Below are 22989 nucleotides of genomic sequence, written 5' to 3' on the forward strand. Positions count from 1 at the left end.
GCAGGGGGAGTGTCAGAGGTAGAGGGAGAAATAGGCTCTTTGCTGAGCTGGGGGCCCGATGCGGGGCTCAGTCTCAGGACTCTGGGATCACGACCTGAGCTGAAGGCAGACGCTCAGCCAACTGAGCCACCCAGGTGCCCCTAAGCACATATAATTTAGAAATGATTTTAATCATTTAGATACTATTTTATAACAAAAAAACCCCTTAATTTTCTCTTTTACAAGTACTACCTGTTCATTATACACAAATCTGGAAAGCACAGAAAAACTGCAATTAGAAAAGTAATTACCCATATATACAGTCTTGCCATATGAAGCTTTCCATTGTTAACATCTGGCTTATGTCCTTTCAATCTTTCCTTTCCTGCATAAATTTCTTCCTGTAGAACTGTTCATAATATGTATTCCGTTTTATCACCTGATCACTCCCTTTTAACATTACATTATGAGCATTTAAAAAAAAAGATTTTATTAATTCATTCATTCATGGAGCATGCAGAAGTGGGGGGAGGGGCAGAGGGAGAGGAAGAGAATCCCAAAGAGAACCTTCCCTCGGCCCCCGCTGAGCACGGAACCTGACTTGGGGCTCAACTTCACAACCCTGAGATCATGGCCTAAGCTGAAATCAAGGGTTGGACACTCAGCCAACTAAGCCATCCAGGCGCCCTAATATTTTCTTTATAAATAGTTTTAAACTTGCTGCATAGTATTCTTTTATGTATGTGTACCTGAATTTTTAAATTGTGCACTTATTAGACATTGCAGCTTTTGACAGCTTTTGTCCTTACAGATAGTGCTTTGACGAACACCATTGTGCAAAAGCTCTCCTATGGTTTGGGCCCTTTTCTTAGGTTAAGTTCCCAGAATCAGAATTATGGAGTCCAAAGATGTGAACCTTATTAAGCTTTATGATTGAATTTTCAAAGGGATTGATTGTTCCTAGCTTCTAAGACTGTGCTGAGCTCAGTTTTTTCCTGGTTGCTGTTCATAGTTGCTGTGGCCAGTCCCTGCCATTCAGCTGAGATGAAGTGACCTGCCTGAGTGTCATGAGATCAGTGCATGTTTATGGAGCTCTCCAGAGCATGACGCTACAAGGCTACCTGAGTGCCACGAGCTAGGACAACGATGCTGATATCTCATTTGGGCGAGTGAAATCTCAAGCGTCCTGGATTCGGTGTTTTGTTCTTTTGGGCAGTCTTTCTGCCAGGCTTTAGTTCACGGAAGCAATAATGTAGATGGACAGACTCCAGTAAGATCAGATTCTTATTAAAAACACCCCCTGCCCCCAGTGCATCTGGGCAGAGAGAAATGGGACTCCTTCCAGACTGGGCCAGTCAGCTCTCTGATGAAGCATCCTAGTAGTGATGGAGATTTCATCTGAGGTTTACTGTACTCTCTGATGACTGGGAGAGCATCCAGCCTGGGTTATCACTACTATATCCTAAAGAAGATGCTGGTTTCAGATTTCTGCCTCTTTCCCACCCTCAATGCCACCCTTAACTACTGTTTTGTATAACTAAGTGTCTTAGGCTTTTGGAATCATTTCTTTCTGGGTTAGAAGAAACCTATATCCTTGGTTGTCTAAATAAGTGAACCAAATTCCTCTAGAATTTACATCTTTCTTGTGAAAAGAATAATCAGACCTAGGTGTTAAATACAGTAAAGTTATTTCGAGAAGGAGAAATAAAGGAGAAGGACGAAAGTTGATTTAATAGTCTTCAGGTGTCTGAAAGAGTGCTCTTGTATGGATTTCGGTGACTGGGTTTTCTTAACCACTAATGACCAAAAAGGAAGAATCACTTAAATTGAATCGTCAGGATGCTTACTTTCCCCCATGGAATTCTTTCACGCTAGATAGAGTGCTGGGACTCTGTGGCTTTACCTGGAGGCTTGACCAGAGGACTCTGAACAGTCCTGAAGGACCCTGACCCGACTTACAGCTTATTACTGACCCCTTTGAGGTTGTGCCCATGTGCTGACCATGGCTGACCTTAGTCCACACTTTCCAGACCTGCCTGGAGTATGCTTGTTTTAGGAGAGTTGTTCCACGATTAGGGGGGTGGTGGGGGGGGTGGATTCATGGCCAAATTCTGGAAGAAGAAATTAAATTGATTTCTTAACTATAGAACTTTTCATGGCCAAATTCTGGAAGAACAAATTAAATTGGTTACTTAACTATAGAGCTTTTCAAAGTCTTTCACATGAGACTTGCAGTATGAAGTCCCAGATGGGCAGAGTATGGGCAGCCTTTCCCAAATGACAAGACCTCCAGGGCTTTTTAAGAAAGGAAAACAGAGGACAGCACATGCTGCCGGTCTGTGGTGTTGCCCTCCTTCTAGCGGTAGTTCAGGTGTCGCTGTCCTCTGGTGCTAGTGAAGCAACCCCCTGTTGGGGCAGCTTTTATTGAGTCCATGTTTACAGAACTCTTGCTGGACACATGCAAAGTGCTGCAGATGAAAAAAAGGAAATGAGGCAGTCTGCTTCCTGCCTCCATTCTCCCCCCTTTCCTAGTTCTGCCAGTATTCTTTAAAGTGCAGCTTTAATGATACCTTCTCTTGCCCCCAAACTTTTCATGGCTCCTTCTCGCTTCCTAAAAAGAGTCTAGGATCCTCAGCCTATAGTTCAAAGTTCCCTGGTGTTTTCTTCCTTTATTCTCTTGCTACGACTGAAGTTCTGGATAAACTGGACCACCTTTTTTTTCTTTTTTTTACATTTTTAAATATATCAATCCTTTACTCATGTTTTTTCATCTCCCTTAGACTTTTATCCTTCTATCATTTTTCTCTGACCTCAGGGTCTGTATTAGTTCCATGAGATCTTTGGTGACGTGCACCGGAGAAGCCCAGACGATCTTCCTACTTGGAATTTTTTTTTTTTTTTTTTTTAAAGATTTTATTTATTTATTTGACAGAGAGAGATCACAAGTAGATGGAGAGGCAGGCAGAGAGAGAGAGAGAGGGAAGCAGGCTTCTCGCTGAGCAGAGAGCCCGATGTGGGACTCGATCCCAGGACCCTGAGATCATGACCTGAGCCGAAGGCAGCGGCTTAACCCACTGAGCCACCCAGGCGCCCCCTACTTGGAATTTAATAGATGTAGAAATGATTGATAATAATAGATTTTTGTAAAATCTTGCATGCTCTGGCTTGAGGGAAGTTAGATTTATTAAGAGAGCATTCAGAACATATTATGAGTATGTGCTTGGTTTTTACATTGAGCTATTTAGCTTGGCATCTGGTCCTCAGTTACAAACCTAACCCTTATTTAATAACATTATTTCTATGTGTAAATAATGCACAATTTAAGGTGTTTTGTTTAATAAGTCCTGAAAGTATCTCCATTTTCCTCCCTCTAAACTATTCTGCGCTGTTTCTAGAATTTTCCTACTGTGATAGATGTGATCATCTTTTTTAGAGGCATTATGGTAGCCTAATGTCTGAGGAGTATATATATCCATTTTAAATAAGGACAAGAAACAATTTCAGTGTTGCTGGAAATTGTATTTATTTTAAGGTTATTTAAATATGTGTAATAAAATATAGTTATGAACTCCTCATTTTGATAGCTTTTAAATAGCTATAACATCAAAACAAGTATTACAGGAATTATAAAGTCAAAATGGGGCCCCTGGGTGGCTCAGTGGGTTGAGGCCTCTGCCTTCGGCTCGGGTCGTGGTCTCGGGGTCCTGGGATCGAGCCCCACATTGGGCTCTTTGCTGAGTGGGAAGCCTGCTTCCCCCCCTCTCTCTGCCTGCCTCTCTACCTACTTGTGATCTCTGTCTATCAAATAAATAAATAAAATCTTTAAGAAAAACATTCAAATTACTATTTAATCTGACATATATTTTTATTTTGCTGAAGCCTTCCATTTCCTAGCTTTTTAAATTTTTGAGCAGAGCATCCTAAAGGGTGATTTGAAGTGATGGTGGTTACTCTTTGCTGACTTTTAGTATAAACACACAAAAGTCAAGGCTGGTTTGAATCTTGGTTATAAGGAATCAGCACTGGTTTAAGTTGAATTCCTTGTTCTTGAATATCTGAGGTCAAAAATGACTTACAAATCTCATTAGGTTCTTTGAAAAATGTTGGCTTTTGTCCACGATACCTCTGAAACTTGGATGTTTATGTTATCCTTGAAAGGAGTGGTTTAGCTCTGCTAAAGACTTTGGCAGAAATCAAAGACTTTGGCAGAAAGCGGGTGAGTGCTTCAACATATGACCTCTTGAATTTCTTTCTTGGGTCCTAGATTCCTGCTGTATTGGTGTACAGAGGTTTTAGAATCCTTTGTTTGGACTACCTTGAGCTTAACCTTGCAGGATGAACTCAGAGGCCAGAGAAGGCATGATTTCCAGGGAGAAGCAGCCAGCCTTGGGTAGTACTTTCCTCCAAATTCCTGTTCAGTGGATGTTGTTGAGTTAGCTAAACATTCTGGGCCATACATTTTACAACACCAAAATGGAGGTTATAAGAACTACTCAGTAGGATTTTATAAAGATTAAATGAAGTAACTAACATGTGAAGTATCAAATAAGCCTAGCAGATAGTTGGTGCTCAGTTAATGGTTTTCTTCTCCCATCACTGTCTTCAAGAGTTTGACTTGAAGTCAAGGCTTTAGAAAAACCAAGGATTTATTTAGCAAACATTCGATGGGAGCTCATGCCACATCTGTGAGGTGTTCAGAACAGATTGATATGATCTCTCTCCCTGGAGCTCACGGTCTAGATTTCGGGTACAGAGCAGATACCTCACTGCTTTTGTGGAGCTGGGAGCATGGTCTGGAGAGGCTGTAGACTCTTGCTCAAAGCCCTGGCCTCTCTGCTTCTAGAAATCTCCAGCATATGGTTTCCTCTCTCCCTCATTTATATTCCACCCAATATGGTTTCTGTCTCTGCACTCCACTCACTCTACCTGCCTTGCTCAGAGGCAACCCTGAGTGATGGTTTCTTTCCAGAGGCCTCTAGGGCAGCAACTCTGTGAGGTCCTCACAGGTCATGGACGTGTGCCTTGAAGGGTCTAAGTTGGAGTAACAGGTCTGCACGTGCTTATTTCAGGACATTATGTTCAAATGTGACAGCTCAGAGGGGGATTTAGAAATAAACATTTGTGACATCTGGGTGGATGTTTTCTGGTTCTATTTACAAATTTTAAGCAACAACAGTGAATATGGTAACATGGACATTTTCCCCTCTCAGCCGACTTCAGTACCTTAGAATGTTTTCAGAGCAGTGTGAGGAAGGCATCTCTTGGTTCCAGATCCAGGATGACGGTACGTGGTCCCGCATACCTGTAGGTAGCATCTGGGCTCAGGGCTCCTTCACTTCAGAGGACGGGAAGCCATCTGGTCTTATTAATTAAATTTATTATTGTCTTTTTTTTTTTTCCTGTGGTAAAATTTCAGAAAATTAAGGGTGGTTTCCTTGCCCTTTGGAATTAGTTATCCCTGATCGCAGATACACCATTTCACAGAGCTGACATAAGGAGTGAAGATTAATTGTCTGCTCTGCCAGGTGCTTTTGCATATGCAATCTCATTCAATTTTCGCGACAACCCTGGGTGGTATGTGTGTTATCCTAGGTTTATTGGTAAGGGAACAACACAGGCCCGGAGCAGGCTACTTGAAGCCATGTTGTCTAGGAAGCTGTGGTGCCAGAGTTGAAACACAGGTGTGTCTGTGCTTGAGCTGGATCCTAAGCATGCAGGGAAGCAGAGAGAAACAGGCCTTTTCCTTTAGAAATCAATGCAGGGCGTGAAGAACAGAGAGAGAGAGAGAGGAATTTGAAGCTTGAAACTGAACTCACACAGTAAGCATTTGTCAGGTAGTGTTGTCTATTTTCTAACTTGGAAAATACAGACTTTTAACGTCTGCCTGTTAACCTCACCAGTTTTTATGTCATCCTGCTTTGGGGATGTTATAGGAATGAAAGAAGAATGAACCATGGCAGTGATGGTTGTGAAGCACTATGAATGTCCTTCATGCCACAGAGCTGTACACCTAAAAATGTTTAAAGTAGTAATTTTTATATTATTTATATTTGCCCACAGTAAAAATAGGCACATTAGACAAAAAAAACAATACTGTTGAGCTTATCAGAGGAGCTCAGATTTGAGCAGGGTTTGATAGAGAGGCAAAAAAGCAGAAAGATGGGAAGGTGGAAATAGTCATGTGTGTGAGGAAGAGCAAGGGTCTTATTCGGCTTAAGGGCAGATTTGGGGCGAAGTGGGTACACCCACAGTTGGGCATGCTGATGAGCTCGTACTCCATTAATGTTGGTTTGGTGCCCATCGCGTTTGCATTCAGGTGGCCAGCTGGTACCCCACACAGCCTCTGTGCTGCTGGCTATAAGCACGTGGATCCCACACAGCAAAACCAAGGCCCTATAGGTAAGCAACTCCATTGCCTCGAAGGCATTTTAACAATGAGCTCTTAGTACTTGGGACTCACTTCCTGTCCAGAACACTGGTCATAATGCAACTTCCAACTGCCCACAGCATGCTTATGGAAAAGAGATAAGATAAATGCAGTTTCTCCCATCTCTTGTTGTTTGTAAAGATGTTTGGGGCACCAGCACTGCGCTGGTACTCAGCATAAATTGGCATCCTGGGTGGCTTCTTGGCTGACATGCCCTGGAAGGGGGTTCTCCTTGGGTGGGAGGAGTGGTGAGATTGAGACTGAGATTAAGCCAGGAGATTCTGGGAGATTACTTTCTGTGGCTTGCGGGGCTAGAACCTCATGGTTTCTTGGGATCTCCTTTTGTCACTGTAGGTTCTCTTGTGACTTGAACTGATGCATGGCCTCCTCGGCTCTCGTGTATGGTCTGGCAAAAGCGATGGTGCCTAGTAACTGGGGAGAGACTGTGCTCTGACCATCTCAAGAACATCTAGACTGACCAGGGATAGAAGCCCCCACTCCAGAAAGGTCACAGATAAAAGGCAGCTGTCACTCAAAAGAAAGGTATTGGTACAGGTCTGCTTTCCTGTTGCTTGTTTAAGACCTCCTGCCACTCTTGCCTCATGCATCTCCTTATGTAATTTATTTGAGTTCTTCCTGGTTCTTGCCTTTGCCTCTCACCAATGTGCTCAGCCGCTGCTGTGTATCTCTTGAGTTTCCTGAGTTTGTCTTCCGCCGAGGACTCTTACACCCATTTTCCTTGCTTGTACTTGGAATTCCAGCTGCTCTGTGTACCTGGCTCTAGGTACAGCTTGCGTCTTCCCATTCTAGCTCTCCTTATGGGGGTGATCCTCTTTTAGCCTGTACCGGGCCAATGCTTTTATCAGGGAGTCAGTACCATTTTCTAGGTGGGAGCGTACGAACTGCACCAGTACTACGCACCCTGCTCACCACTCCTACCCTGAGTTGCCTTCACCATGTAAGCTGTCAGCCCCTTTTCCTGTCTATGAAACAATCAGCCTCGACCTTTACGGATTGCTTTCTCCACTCCTCCAGTCTTGACTAAGTATACCATGAATGTAAGCCCAAGTTTCCTTATCTCTACTTCCTCAGGATGATAGCAATTGAGTATTATTCTGGGCCAAGCCATATTCTAAGCACTTTATCTGTATAATCGTATTCAAGCCTCCAAACCATTCTATAAAATAGTTACTATTATGAAGTGCTTTTTTTTTTTAATCCTATTTGGTATAAGAATTTTTACATTTAATATACAGTGAATCATTTCTCAGAAAGTAATATCAGTAAGTTTTAGGAGAAAGAAATTTCCATTACACAATTGACTAGAAAATCTCAAATGCAACTAAGCAGCTATGCTATAGCTCAGTATGTACCAATACATTGTTCTGGGCTAGTGTACATTTCAGTTTAACACAGAACTGCATTTTGGGTTTTAGAAAGGCAGCAATAGTTATATTTTGGCTTTTATTCTAGATGCTTAACACGGTTAAGGCGACAGTTGAAGCATATTAAGTAAAGGTAGTTACAATTAAATGATGATCAACACAATCTCTAGCAACCTACATACACTGTATAATGCTTACATGGAATGAAACCAGTGTACTTAATTGGTATTTTACACACACACACAGAACTAAAAAAACATCAAAAGCAGTCATTCTACATGTACTATGGTTACACATTAAAAATGCAATTATACCATAGAACTAAAGTAATATGAACAGCACTACTTGATATGTAAGATAAAGGTGATTGGTTCTAACACAGAGCTAAGCCTGTATCAGTCATTCTAATGATAATGGCTTGTAAAAGCATCGGGTTTCCAGAAGAGAAACTACTCAATGAAAATCAGTTAAAATCTGTCCAAAGTTTCACATCAGTAAAACCAGGATAAGGCTACAACAATCTTGAAGTGTGAATAAGATATCCAATCAAGACAGTAAGATTCCCAGCCATAATGTAAGATAGAAAGGTCTTCATGCAGCATATGCTCTCTGGCTCCTAGAAAGCTTCATGTGCATAATATAAAGTTAAGTTGCCCAAGAAGTAAACTGGAGTTCAGTGAAGTTTCCATTGTGCCATGACTTTTAAACCTCAGGAATGGTATGATCCATCAGGCTTTTCATAATGCTTGGTGCCATCCGTTTAATAATATGTTCAAAGATAAAAGCAGGCATGATTGTAATAGTAACTACAGTCTCAGATGTTGACAGTATGTCTGCAATTTGAGAATCCTTCAGCCCAATGACATTCTGCCCATTGACTTCACAGATGTTATGTTCTGTGAGAAGACCATTTCTGGCTGCAGAACTATCTTTCACTATGGATGTTATCTTTCCATTTTTAAAGATAAAGCCAACATGTCCAATACTATCCTTATGCATGGTAACTGTCCGTTCAAAGGGCCTGTCACGAACAGTCATAGTAATCTTCTCTCCAAAAGCCTGTTTGAGTACCTTGTGTGCTTTATCAGAGCTCCAGCCTGCACAGTTTTCCCCATTGATCTGGAGTACTTGGTCCCCAAATCTCAGACCAACCAATGAGGCTGGAGAATTTGCCTGGACCAGCTGAACAAATATGCCATTATCTATTGATTTAAGCCTGAGCCCAATTTTTCCATCTTGATCCTTACACAAAATGACTTCACGAATCCCTTGCTTAATTTCTGCTCTACGAATTCCAACATCATTACCAGTTACAGGAGCCACCATATAGTTCATACCGGAAGGTCTTGCTACCAACTGCCCCTGAACTGGTGCTCCAGGGACCACGGCCATATTTGCACGGATTTCTTCTTCATTTAAACTCAGGCCCATGTACTGGGAGAGCTCCGGATACAATTTAGGATAGAGATTTCCATCTTGAGAGATGGGAGCAGAAGCTTCAGACAAAATTGCTGGGTTGCCAGGATTTGCGGAAAAGGCAGTTTGAGCCTGAATAACTTTGTCTACCTTCAGGTCTTCAAGAGATGGGTACAGAGACATTTTTGCAGGATTTTTCTAGGCCACAAGGACCCGCTCACCGCCGTCGCCACCCCGCCGCCTCCGGTAACTGTACGAAGTGCTTTTGACAGGTGGGCAAAAATAGGCACAGGTTGAGTGAAGGTAGCACCCCTGGTAAGATGAGTAGCTGAGATTAGAACCTGTAACTTCAGCACAAATAATGAGCACAAATGACTGGACTGTGCCTAGAATATGGTCAAGGCCAACCTTTGTCAGGAAGTATTTCCCATCCAGCTTATCATCATCCACAGAGACCTATGACCCAAATGCTGCTTGGAGAGGTGGTTTAGTTCATGGAGAGATGCATGTTATAGGTGTATATTGAAGAAAACTTGGCCTCTAAGGACATTGTTTTGGACATAATAATGATAAAATCATAGCCTTTCTGTAAACTGTGGCATCTACTATATGGGCTCACAGCCTTGCTTTCCTTCTCTAACTCTAGGCTCAGTGAGACCACACAGAAGTGTGTCTTGTCCCTGAGATGGCGTTTTAGGGGTCTGGAAGCAAGCAAGTGCAGAAGCACGGGAACACCTGTGTTTCTTCTGTTGTAGCCCAGGGCAGCACCAATACTGTTCAGCAGTCCAGCTGGTATATTTTCAGTGCAAACCTTGTTTCTAACAAAATCTTTTTTTCCTTTTAAAAACGTAAAATGAACAAGAAAATTTCCATTTATTTAGATATGCTGGCTAATGTTCTAGAATAGAAGGAAGATCTGCCTAGCTCACGTTTCTGGTTTGCTCGTGCCTCCTGATGGTCCATGCAGTGCTTAGACATTGGCCAACTAGTTCCTAGTGCAAGAGGAGGTTCTTTTGGACCCAGAGCGTGAAGATTCTGGAGAATATCTCTTGTAAGCGTATAGATCATCCTTGATACACAGGGTCAATTCTGTGTGCTAAGGATGCAAGTAAGGATAGGAGAAGATGGGCTTAGACTCGTAAGATCTGAATTTTAGTCTGAGTCCTACCATTTGTTTGGGGTGAGATCTGGGCAAGTTACTTAACCTGGACCCCAGCTTTTTTTCCCCTGTAAAACAGTAGTTGTGACCTCAGCCCACACGACCGAGAGCTAAGAGAGAACCTTAAGTGGCAATGCTGGACCAGGTTGCCTGTTTTCCTCCATGGCCTCCTTGCTGTGCTGGAAGCCCTTGGAGCTGTGCCAGGAAGTCCCCTGGAGCCTGCCAAGGCCTTGACTGGAGACAGGTCTGGCCTCAGAGACAGGTTGTCTGGGATGAGGCTTCTCCTGCTGGAGCCAGGCCTCCTCTGTGTCTGCTTGTGGTCTTTATTTCATGTGTCTGTGGCATATTCACAGAGGGTGGACATGAGCAAGGGGGCAAGTAAAACGTCAGCCTAGCCGTGTGGCTGCATGTGAATAGTACTGACAATGTTTAGGTGGTTGAGGTACTGGGACCTTTAGGCCAAAATGGGGTGAGTGGATTATGGATGGATTTGGCATTTAATTTGTCCCTGTCCTACCCTTCTGTGGGTTTGCGATGTGTGAAGCGACAGTACAGGACCAATTGTACAGTCTATACCTCTCTTGTTTCTTTATCCAGTTTTGAGCAACTGTCCTGTGTTTGGGGTGGGGCTGTTAGGCCCAGACTGTCTTCTAATGTTACATATTAATATGTTGGCTGAAGATATTAGACTAACTCAAGTAAAAACCAATATGGGGAAAGTTCATCCTTGTTGTTCTTTGTTCCTTCCCTTGGGGTCCCTCAGTGCCCTGCTGGAGCCCCCTGTCCACCTTGGGATTGCACCTTCTCCCTGTCTGTCTTGTTACTCACTGGTGCCGATGTCTTGTTCTCTCCAGAAGATGGTGTCTTGGAGTGGTGAGGCCACACCAGGACACAGAGAGAGGGTGGGCATGCAAGCGTTGGGTCTGGCTGGTTCTTCTACCTGGCCCCTATGCACCTTCACAAATGTTTTATTTCTCTGAAACCATCCTCATCTATAATATGGAAAATGTTTAAAAGCCCACTTTCCTCTGTGGTGATACTACATATGGACAGGAGCGCTACAATGTGAAGTAGAAGGTTCTGAGTGCTGAGCACTGCTGGTGAGGCTCTCTGGGAGTTCATAGTAGGTAGGCTTGTGGGGGGGCTTAGGGAAAACGGGCTGAGCCCAGAGCCCAGGGAGGGAGAGTCCAGGCGGAGCGGAGGGAGAGGGCGATTGAGGTGGAATTAGTGCAGGCACAAGTGGTTAGTGACCAGGAGTGTGAGGAAGGGGGCGGGCAGTCCAAGTGAGGGTTTGGAGTTTATCTGGTGGTGAGTGAGGAGCCTTCGAAGGTTTCTAGCTGAGGAGTGACTTCATCAGGGCTGTTGTGGCAGCACTGTCCCCAAGAGGGTGGAGGCGAAGGAGGCCGGGCACAAGGAAGTTGTGCTTGGTCAGAGATAATGCTCAGCTGGGGGAGTATTCTTGTCTTCCCCTTCCCCCTTGTCGGCCTGGGCAGGGCTCACCAGCTTTTTTTTTTTTTTTTTTCTGTTTATCTCAAAAGCACACACTCTCCTTTGAGCATAAAGAACCTGTTCCTTGGGGCGCCTGGGTGGCTCAGTGGGTTAAGCCGCTGCCTTCGGCTCAGGTCATGATCCCAGGTCCTGGGTTCGAGCCCCGCATCGGGCTTTCTGCTCAGCAGGGAGCCTGCTTCCTCCTCTCTCTCTGCCTGCCTCTCTGCCTGCTTGTGATTTCTCTCTGTCAAATAAATAAATAAAATCTTTAAAAAAAAAAAAAAGAACCTGTTCCTTGTTGCTTAGAGTCAGACGTATGGCTGAGAGATTATGAACCCCTGTCAGCCCTCAGAGAGTGGAAAGAGGGTCGCACTGGTTAAAACAGGAAAAGAAATAGTGAAGATCTGTATATCATCAGTGTAGTTCTTACCCAAAAGCAGAAGAGCCTGCCAACAACAAGTGGCAGAAGTTAGCTGCTGGAATGGTATTTTCGTGCTGAAGATTGCATTGTTTTAAAAGCCATTATGTGCTTTTCCTCTGACTGTACAGTTCAGGTGGGATTCTCTCAACTCGGTGTTTTGCAAAGATGAGTAGAATGACCCAAACCAACTTGTGACTCATAGTCACACCTTTCCTTCCCTCTCCTCCCCTTTCCCCTTTCTCTCTCCCTTTCCCCTTCCCCTCTCCCTCTCTCTCTCCTCTCCTTTCCTTTCCTTCTTGGCAGACTTTGCGTTTCTTCCTTAAAAAGAAATGATTGTCAAGTGAAGTTACCAAAATATTAGAGTCTCGCCGCTGAGAGAGGAATTATAGATGGAAGAATTAAGTGGCATCAGCTTGCTTCATCCATTTTAAAGAAACACTGCCCCCGAAGATGATGGCTGGGTAAGCCTCTGCTCTTGAGGCTGCTCCACTCAGTGGGAACCAGACTCATCCATTCCCTCTGCAGTTCTTGTTGAGTTTCCGGTCTGTTCTGAGCACGCCAGGAGCTGAGCCCCCAGGGGGCGTAAAGCCCAAGAGGGGACCTGGACAAGGGCGTGAACCATGATCGTCATGGAGACCCGTTCCCATTGGCTGTGTGGTAGTGTCGTCTGCCCCACATCATGGGCACCCGGGAAGAGTTTTCAATAAGAAATGACTTCGAAACAGAGATCAGAAGTAGGACCTGGCCGCGTGAGGGGTGACTGGGGTAGGAGGGAGTCCCAGGAAGACTTGGCAGCAAGAGCGACAGCCCAGAGATGAGTGGGAAGAGCCTGGGTGGTGGTTCTCTCCGGCCAGAGCTTGAGTTTACATGGCAGTGGAGACAGTGGCAGTGGCTATGTGAAGAAGGGTTGTGAGGTGAGAGATGATTCAGAGGCTGGATAAGGAGATTCGGGAAGCAGCAGTTGTAGATTATGGTACTGTCGGCCCTGTTGGCACAGCAAACACCTGTGTCCCCAGACTTTTGGGGAAAGGAGCTCGTTTCACAGCCCTTTTTTCTCTGTGCTCAACGACACTGCTTCTGTGCCCCCAGCACCTCCCTTTTTGTCCCACTCCACGCTGAGCACCCCACCCCCTCCCCGGAGCTGCACCGCTGCCCTCAGAAACATCGCTGTGGCCCAGCTGTTATCTCGGCGGGTGCAGGGGTGGGGGGTTTGAGGCCAGCTCTCCATTGCTCTCTGAACTCTGCACTAGCGCTGACACAAGACTGTAGGGGGCCCGCTTTACCGAAGACTGCAGATGGTCAATAGGGGCTCAGGATAAGGGAAAAACTTTCAAAGCCAAATAAGACAGTTGACAGAATTTGAGAGAAAAACACAAGTTACATTCTTCACAGATGATTCTCTCACAGGGCAGCCTGCTCCTGCCCTTTCTTTCCTGCCTACGGGTCTCTTACCTGTTCAGAAAGAGAGCCCCTCCCTCCTTCATGGAGCCCTTCCCTGTACATCTCTGTCTCTCCCACTTCCTACATACATGTTTTGCCCTGGGGTTTACCTGCTTCCCTCATGGGACAGGCCGTAGGACCCACAAACCCTGTATATGACATGGCTGCCTAGTCCATGGTGGACAAAGGCCCAGAGCACACTTTCCTTTGAGCCGAAGCTATACCCCCTATGTTCTCCCTGGGGCTCCAGTTTTCTCATGGGGGCTTGTGTATCCCTGTGTGTACTCACACACATCTCCTCAGAACCCCACGTTCTATTTCCTAGAGGCAGTAAAGCCTGTCCAGAGACTCCAGTTCTATTACTGCACAGTATTACATGCTTCCTCTTGTCTTCTGCTTCCTGACCAAACCCGAAGCCCACTCACATCTCAGAGGTAGAGCCCGTCACTGGGCCTTTCTGAAAAGAGTCTACTCCATGGGTACCCAGGCCTTCAAGAGCTTCAGGATTAGAGGTTGTTCTTCTATCTCAGGTCACACACAGCTTCATTGTATTTCCAGCGTCTTTACATGGAGGTGTCTCGGGTTATTTTTCATCATCATTACCGGGGGGTAATAATTGAAGCCAAGAGAGGGAAGGAACACAGTTATGGAGAGACGGTTATAGCTCGAGAAGAAAGGCTCAGGACTCTGTGGAATTTCAGTGTTAAGGGGCAATGCAACTAGGCCATTTTGGGGACGGTGTCAAGATGTGGCCTGGGGGGTCAGGGGTGGATGTATAGATGGGTGGTGAGGAAGCAGAATCAGGGAGTATGAACAGCTGTGTATGAAGAAGTTTGGAGAAGGGAGAAAGGGCTAAAGGGAGAGGTGGGTCAAGGCAGCTACAGAAAACAAGCTACCAGAAAAATATGTGTTAGATTAAAAGAGACAGTGTAGTGGGAAAACAAATCCCAGCTCACTGGGGTGGCCGGATGGAAGAGTAAGGGGAGGCCGCGAGGCCAAGTGCAGGGTCCTCGTGCTCAGGAGAGTACTTTGGGACCAGACAGTGTCCTCTTCCTTTCCTCCTGGGCCCAGAGAAGGATTCGTGGGGGAACAAGGTGATTGTGGAATGGAAATAAAGCCTGTTTCTGGTTCAGAGAGAGAAGAAGGATCTAGACTTTAAGATATTCTGGGAGTAACTAAAGATTCCAGAAGTAGAACTAATACTCCCCGACATCCAACTGAAGGTCTGGGAGCTCTTTTGGCAGACTGCAGTAAGGGCTGGCACAGGAGAAGGAACTTGGTATAGGTGCCCTGGGTGTTATGCCTGCCTAGTCTACCCTTGGCTAGACCTTAAAGTTAGCAGAGGGTTACCTCTGTAAACTCATGTGTGTGCCTTGTTTCTGGGCCCCACCATTCAACCCCCACCCTCGTCATCTACTTCCTTGGAGGGTTACTCGGGTTCTCTTCGCAAAAGTCTCACATTACCTGGATCTGAGTTCTGGGGGGCCCCCAAAGTCCACCTCTTGGCTCAGAATAGATAAGGATAGTCTCCATGTGGCCACACTTGCTGGAAATAATATATCAGTCCATTCGTGTCTAGAGAGAGGAACTGGGCCAGCTCTGCTGCTTCGTTCCTGCCCTCCTCACTGGGCTCTACTCCTCTTACCCTCATAGAGTCTAGTTTGAGGTTGAAAGGGCCTTGCTAGGGGTGATTGCATTTTAATAGAGGATTTTGTGCTGTCATTAGTGGGAATTCAGTAACGTGACACCCTGGGGTATGAAGTTCAGACAGCGTGGGGTGGGTGGGGGAGGAGTTTCTTGATTAGTGTCTTTTTAAAGAAATTTTTGCATTATATTTGAAATAATTTCAAAGGTGTTTGTGGACAGAAAGGCATGTGTGCGTGTCGTATAGCCAATAATGATGTGGAGACTTCTTTTGTTTCTGTTTCCTTCCCAGCATCCATGCCTTTGTGGGAGCTTTTCTGGCCCCCTACTCGACTCTAGTGAGCTTTTAGTCACAGGACTCCAGAGACAAGCTAAGCCAAAATGATCAGGTTCCCTCTTCTAGGAGCTTCCGCTGGGGGCAGATAGAATGGACTCATTAGATAGATGGCAGCTCCTAACATAGTCAACACAGGAATTCCCACAATATGTATCTCCTCGGTGCTCAGCTTCCTGGCTTTCCTAGGCCTGGTTAGTCAGCAGTGCTGCTCAGCGGCCTTCCAATAAATGTATTCACTTTGCTTCCTCGCTTTTATGCTTTAGTTAGCGAGAGTTTGGTTGTGTTACTTAAAGCTAAAAAAAAAAATACTGATATGTGTATCATCAAGCTTCCCATGATTTTTTTTTCTCATAAAACTTTGAACATTTAAATACGTATGTAGATCATTTAGCTACAAAGGGGATAATGAACTAGGCAGATGAAAAGGTTTGTTATGAAAAACATTATTGTGTTTCCTAACATAGAAATGATGGCAGGAGAATGTGGCACAGGGTAGAGTCATCATTGTACCAGAAACTGTCCAACTCTTCTAGCACACCGACCCCAGCTTGAACCTCATCTTGTTAAATGATCTCCATCAGTGCAACATGTCAGACTCTGAAATAAAGGGAATTTAAGAAAAGACGAAGATAGATAAATAGTGAAATGAATGGTTACGGAAGGAAAGGAGAGTAAAAAAGAGAAGGAAAGTCTGAGTCAGGAACGTCAAGGGTAGACCGCACCCACCTAGAAGTGGTAGAAGTGGACGTCTCTATAGGACCAAATTAGCAGAGCCCAAAGGCAACACCTTCTTTCTCCTGCTTCTCTTCATCACGGCCCTTACTGAGAAATCGTATAATGCTTGTAGGCAGCATTTATGTTAATTCTCCCCCTATCTCTTTCCCCCACAATATATAAAATACTTTGAAAGTCAGTTAACATCTCCGAGCAATTTATTTGTTGTAAAAGTGAAGAAGTTGAACTAGGTGACTTTTTCCTTCTTTTTATTTAAACTAAACAAAACAAAACAAAACAAAAAACCCACATCAACATGCCTAGGTAGTTCAGTTGGTTAAATGTGTGCTTTCTCTCTCAAAGAATAAATATTTTTTAAGTGTTTTTTTTTTTTAAGATTATTTATTTATTTGAGACAAAGAGAAAGGGTGGGGGGCAGGAGCAGGAGGGAGGAAGAAGCAGACTTCCTGCTGAGCAGGGAACCCGAAGCAGGTCTGGATCCCAGGACCCCGGGATCATGACCTGAGCCGAAGGCAGACTCTTAACCAATTGAACCACCCAGATGCCCCACGAGAAAATAAATCTTTTTTTTTTTTTTTTAAATCAAGAGTTCACCCATTTCACCCCCACCTTCTGACAACCACAAGTCTGTTCTCTATATCTATGAACGTGTGGGGTTTTGGGTTTTGGTTTTAAGATTCCACATGTAAGAGAGATCATACAGTGTTTGTCTTTTTCTGACTTATTTCACTTAGCATGACACCCCTGAGGTCCATTTGTGTTGCCACAAATGGCAGGTTTCAGTCTTCTTTATGGCTAATTTCGTGTGTATGTATGTGTGTTTTACAATTTCTTTATCTATTTACCCATCGGTGGACATGCAGGTTGTTTCCGTATCTTCCTTGTTGTAAATAATGCTGCAGTGAGCATGATGTGGGGAGCTTTTCAAAGCAGTGTTTTTGTTTTCTTCGCATAAATACGCAGACATGGAATTGCTGGGTCGTACTGGTAGTTCTGTTTTTAATTTTTTGAGGGACCTTCGTTCGGATTCCCATAGTGACTGCACCAATTTACATTCCCACCAACAATGCATCAGAGATCCTTTTCCTCACATCCTCACCAACAATTGTTATTTTTATCTTTTTGATAATAGCTGTTCTAACAGGGGGAGGTGATGTCTCATTGGGGCTTTTATTTGCAATTGTTTGGTGATTGATCATGGAGACCATCTTTGTTATGTGTATTTTCCATCCGTAAGTCTTTGGAAAAATGTTCAGATCTTCAGTCCATTTTTAGAGGATTGTTTATTCTTTTGCTATGGAGTTGTATGAGTTCCATATATATTTTGGATGTCAGCCCCTCTGCAGATATATGATTTACAAATACTTTTTACCATTCAGTAGGTTACCTTTTCATTTTGCTGATGATTTCCTTTGCTGTACAGAAACTTTTTAGTTTGGTATAGTTCCACTTGTTTATTTTTGCTTTTGTTGCTTTAACTCTGGCATCATGTTAAAAAAAAAAAAATCATCACCAAGACCTATGTCAAGGAGATTCCTGCCTATGTTTTCTTATAGTTTTATGGTTTCAGGTCTTACATTCAAGTCTTGAATTCATTTTGAATCCATTTATTTTTTGTTCATGGTGTAAGATAGTGGTCCGGTTTCAGTTTTTGGCAAGTGGATGTCTGGTTTTCTCAACACTGTTATAGAAATTGTCTTTTCCCCCATTGTATATTCTTGGCTCCTTCGTTGTATATTAATTGACCATATTAATGTTGTATCTTTTTAAAAAAGATTTATTTATTTATTTATTTATTTATTTGACAGACGGCACAAGTAGGCAGAGAGGCTGGGGGGTGGGGGGGGGAAGCAGGCTCCCTGCTGAGCAGAGAGCCGGATGCAGGCTCCATCCCAGGATCCTGAGATCATGACCTGAGCAGAAGGCAGAGGCTTTAACCCACTGAGCCACCCAGGCGCCCCTAATATTGTATCTTAATTGACGGTGCTTGTGTTTATTTCTAGACTCCCTATTCTATTTATATTCTAGACTCCCCATTGATCTATGTATCTGTTTTTATATCAATACCATATGTATTAATTACTAAAGCTTTCTAATACAGTTTGAAATCAGGGTGCATAATGCTTCTAGCTTATTCTTCTTTCTCCAGATTGTTTTGGCTGTTTGGTGTGTCTTATCTATCTATAAGATGGGTCCTGTTAACTCTCATAAGATGAGGATGTAAAGCCCACCAATGGACATCGTGGCTAGATTCATGACCACCTTTTAAGGGGGTCTCATTCTAAGAACTTACTGGACTCCTATGAAGGAAAGAGCTATTTTCACCCACATTCTGACCATAATAGATTCATCCTCATTCATACCCTTTTTCCCAGAGGTGTCTAAAACTTTGTCATCCAAATCAGTGTTGTTCTAAGTAACAGTCGTCTTAAGACACTGTATATCTTTTGCAGTAGTGATATACAGAACTGCCGTGTGCCTAAGCACATGTGGTCTGTGATTCAGACTACTTGGGGTCAAATCCCGGCTCTGCCATAGCCGCCTTTGTGGTACTGGGTGAGTAAATTAATCTCTCTGTGTCTTCCTTTCCTCATCTATTACATGAGAATAATGGTACTAGTATATACTTAAGAGGGTTGTTGGGGAAATATGTGAGTTTATGCTGGTACGGCTCTATGGCAACAAGCAATTGTTAGGCATAGGCTCACCTCATTTACACAACTTAGTCCCTAGATGAATTTTTCCTGCCTCTGCACACTTCAGCCTACCGCCAGCAGGCCCATACGTGGGCATCATGTTTGCCCATGAGGTCTGAGGATGTTTCCAGAAGGGCCATCCCAAAGGGTTTTGAGTGATCGGAACAGCATTGGAATTAATGGGTCAAACTCATGTGGTTGTATGCTTTCCTAGTTCATTTGTCAAACAACAACAAGAAAACAAGTCTCCAATTCTTGGATACCCCTTGTAATTTCAACTTAATATTCCCCTGTGACTTGTTGTTCCCAGTGCATTCACTGTACAGTGTAAATCTTTACTATATATTTTGTCATTTAAATACAGATTTTTTGCTATATCTTATAATAGGGCAGGAATGTAATTTAAACATACATATTGCTAAACGGTTTAAATTCTGTATCTTTTTTGTTAATCTTCCTCCTTTATGTCTTGCTAGATGTGAAGAGCACTCCTGGGCCTGGAGAGCCAGTCAGCAATAGTTGTCTTATTCAGTTTCATTGAATTTTATGCCAGATACTGGGCTAGGTACTGGGAATATAAGGAGGAAAGGACTTAGAAAACAAAAGAACATTTCATTCAATAAAAACACTCTATAGTTTACTTGAATGGCAGGCTTCTTCAGGACCGCATGCCCATGTCATATGTATTGGTACAGATATTTTTTTGTGTGGGAAAAAAGAGGGAAGCATACGAGACTCGGAGATTTTATTTCAAATATTTAAAAAGTGCCATAAGGGTGTTTTATGTGTCTCTCTGTGTCCCTTTAAGATCCTGGGAGCCTTAAGAAATTTCCATTTCCAGCAGGAATTTGGAGTTGGGTCAAAGTCCAGGGGGTTGAGGGTAGGGCTGCATCCCTCAGGAAGCTCAGACTTGGTACTCAGCTCTCCGCGTGGAGCCCAGACTGGCTGGCACCAGGCAAGTCTCTCTATTTGTGTAGCTCAATTCACAGGTGAGCAGACAAAACTCTTAAATATGGCAACAGGGATGGAGACCCTTTAAGATGGTGAAAAGAGTATTTATGGTGGGAGTCCATGGCTGGAAATGAACCAGGGTAACAACAAACCCAGCTGTGTTCACATGTATTTTTACAAGTTGATCAGGATTGAGAGCACATGTGTGGCAGCAAGTCTTTCTTCTCTCTTACATCCTTTAAAAACCCTGACCAGGAGGAGGCCTTATTTTTGCCTTAAGGATGATTGAGGAAATGGGTATGGTTTATTTATAGGTCCACAACCTGAGGCCTCCTCTTAGATTTATTCATTTGGCACAAATTTATTGAGCACTTGCTGTATACTAGGAACTGTAGTAGGTGCTGGAGTTATAGGGATGAACAAGACAGAGATAGACCCTGCATTCAAGGAATTTACAAATCAGCCAGGAGACAAATAATATAGAAGTAAACAAACACATTGCACCTGACGTAATGAGCACTGGGTATTATATAAGACTGATGAATCCCTGACCCCTACCTCTGAAACTAATAATACATCACACGTCAATTAATTGAATTTAAATTAAAGAAATTTTAAAAAAATCAAAAAGGAAAAATAAAAAAGAAAAAGAAAATAAAGTGGGGAAGAAAACAAGACGGTGAGAGGGAATGACTGTGGCTGATAGGATGATCAGGGAAGGCCTCTCTAAGGAAAGAAAGGAAGGGAGAGAACATGTGGAGATGCAGCAAGAGTTCTGGGCAGAGGGCCCAGCAAGGGCAGAGGGCTTGAATTCACAACAACGTTGGTGTTTGATGATCGGCAAGATGGTTGTTTGGAGGGTCACATGCCCTGGAAAGGGCTGGGCAGATGGGTGGTCCCTGTGCTTTGTTTGAATTTGTTTTGATTCTCACTGTTCTCTCTAAAGGGAGGGAGAATCTGGGTGAGTATCTGTAAATTTTAGCTAGCACTGTTTGCTATATATTTAGTACATTATGTCTTATTTTGAATCACTGCTTTTTAAAACTTGTCTATCTCCCCAACACGGTCCACTAGGAGAGTCCTCTTATACTCAAGGTCAGTTCTTGGACTTCGCTTTCTTTACTTCTTGGCACTTCCTAAGCACACGGCTAAGACGTGTTGATACAAGTGTGAGAGAAACAACTGCAGGTCAGGTGACAGAGCAAATTCTTATTGTGGTCACGGAGAAGTGGGAAATAGAACAGCAAGTGTGGTGGGAGAAAATGTGCCCCATAGAATGAGCTCCTCAGGTCTGGGGAGAGCCTGTGTTTCTTTCCAGCAGAGGCTGAGGGTTGTGAAAGAAATGGCAGACATTTTGCATCTTAGCACCCCCATTTTGGCCCCCTCAGACGCAAGACTGTGGTCATTTGGGGCCAGACATGCAGAGAATGGGATCCGCTTTCAGCCCTGGTTCTTGTTTTCTAAACTGGGCTCTCCTCCGCCGACACAAAGCTATTTTTCATTATGCATCCTTTCAAAATGCCACCCTCTAGCAGGTAATATCATCACCAGTTTATGCTGGACTTTATTTTCCTTAGATTTCTGGACTTCTTAAGCACAGTTTCCAACGGTGGTTTGTCCTTAAGCGGGGCAAGTACATAGTAAAATAGTGATGGGAATCAGTACCAATGGCACTTTGCCAAATCACTTTTTAATCTTGCCATACTTTGTCTCTTCTCACTTAAAATGAGAACATCTGATGCACTTTTCATGATATTTTCAGCATTAAATACCGCCTTTTAAAAAGATATGCACCAAAAATATCCTTTGTCCTTCTCTTCCAACTCTTCTCTTGAGGCTTGCAGCTCTTGGTTCCTCTTTGCTCGTAACTACATGAGTTTCCTTGTTTGTTCGAAGAAGTCAGGCACAGCCTACTGCCCTTTCTTTAAAACCAAAGCTGCTGCTCTTGTTATGGGACCGTGCTACTGTGATCTGAATTTATACTTTCATTATAGACATCCCATTTTCAGAAACTCATTGCTTAGCAATGATAGAGTTGCCCAATAGCTAAATTTTGAATTGTGAGATTTTTTTTTTTTTAAATCTCCAGTAACTTGAATAATTTTTATAATCCTGACGTGTTTCCAAAACATGTTTTTGCTATTGTGGGGATTTTTTTTTTTTTTCTCAAAAGAAACTTGTGAAAAGTTTTAAAGTCTCTTAGATTTTAAAAAAGGGAAAAACACTGTAACTTTTAGGATGTCAACTCTAGGTGCATTTTTGTAAACGAGAGTTATAAAAGTTCTAACTTATATAAGTATTCCTAACACTCTGCAGACATTTTTATAGCTTCTAGGTGAGTGCTGTTTATAGACAGAAGTGAGTAAACATATATTGAATAAATGAGACACCAAATATTTGTGATGATTGGGTGACTCTCCCCATAATTTGAATTCCTTTTTTTTCTTATAATTCGAATTCCTAATTGATGATCCTGAAGAATGTCGATGAATGCCAGGGGGGACCTGTCAAATGGTTGCATCTCAAAGATTTTGTCAAGAACTTGGGTGAAGGCAATAAAAAGTGTGCTTATCAAATTTCCAAGTGACAGGAGACTAGAAGGAATTGCTCAGTCCTTGGCTGACACAATCAAAATTTAGAAAGATAACAATATTAAAATACCATGATGAACCAGTCCCAGAATAACACATGGTTAAATAATAATGGTATATCCTTATAATGAAGTACTGCGTAGCTATTACAAAGCTATTACAAAGGATTTTTGAGAAGAACATTTTATGTCCTAGAGAGATGCTTATATTTTTAAGTGAAAAAAGTAGGTCATAAAATAATATGAAGATGATCTTTTTTTTATACTCAAGGAGCAGACGGTATATTTCGATATACACCAAAATGTTAATGATGGCTACTT

The 22989-nt window shown here is 43.2% G+C and overlaps 2 protein-coding genes across 7 annotated transcripts in view; one reads left to right on the forward strand and one right to left on the reverse strand.

The window, feature by feature from the left end:
* Positions 1–22989, forward strand: part of LDLRAD4 (low density lipoprotein receptor class A domain containing 4) — a 422279-nt gene that overhangs the window by 160277 nt on the left and 239013 nt on the right. The gene's annotated exons all lie outside the window — the stretch shown is intronic.
* Positions 7867–9454, reverse strand: LOC125081627 (syntenin-1-like). Its single transcript, XM_047696224.1, has one exon. The coding sequence runs from the start codon at positions 9388–9390 to the stop codon at positions 8494–8496; it is 897 nt and encodes a 298-aa protein (XP_047552180.1). The 5' UTR covers positions 9391–9454; the 3' UTR covers positions 7867–8493.

The sequence above is a fragment of the Lutra lutra genome, chromosome 12 (assembly GCF_902655055.1).
Source record: "Lutra lutra chromosome 12, mLutLut1.2, whole genome shotgun sequence".
In the NCBI taxonomy this organism is placed as follows: Eukaryota; Metazoa; Chordata; class Mammalia; order Carnivora; family Mustelidae; genus Lutra; species Lutra lutra.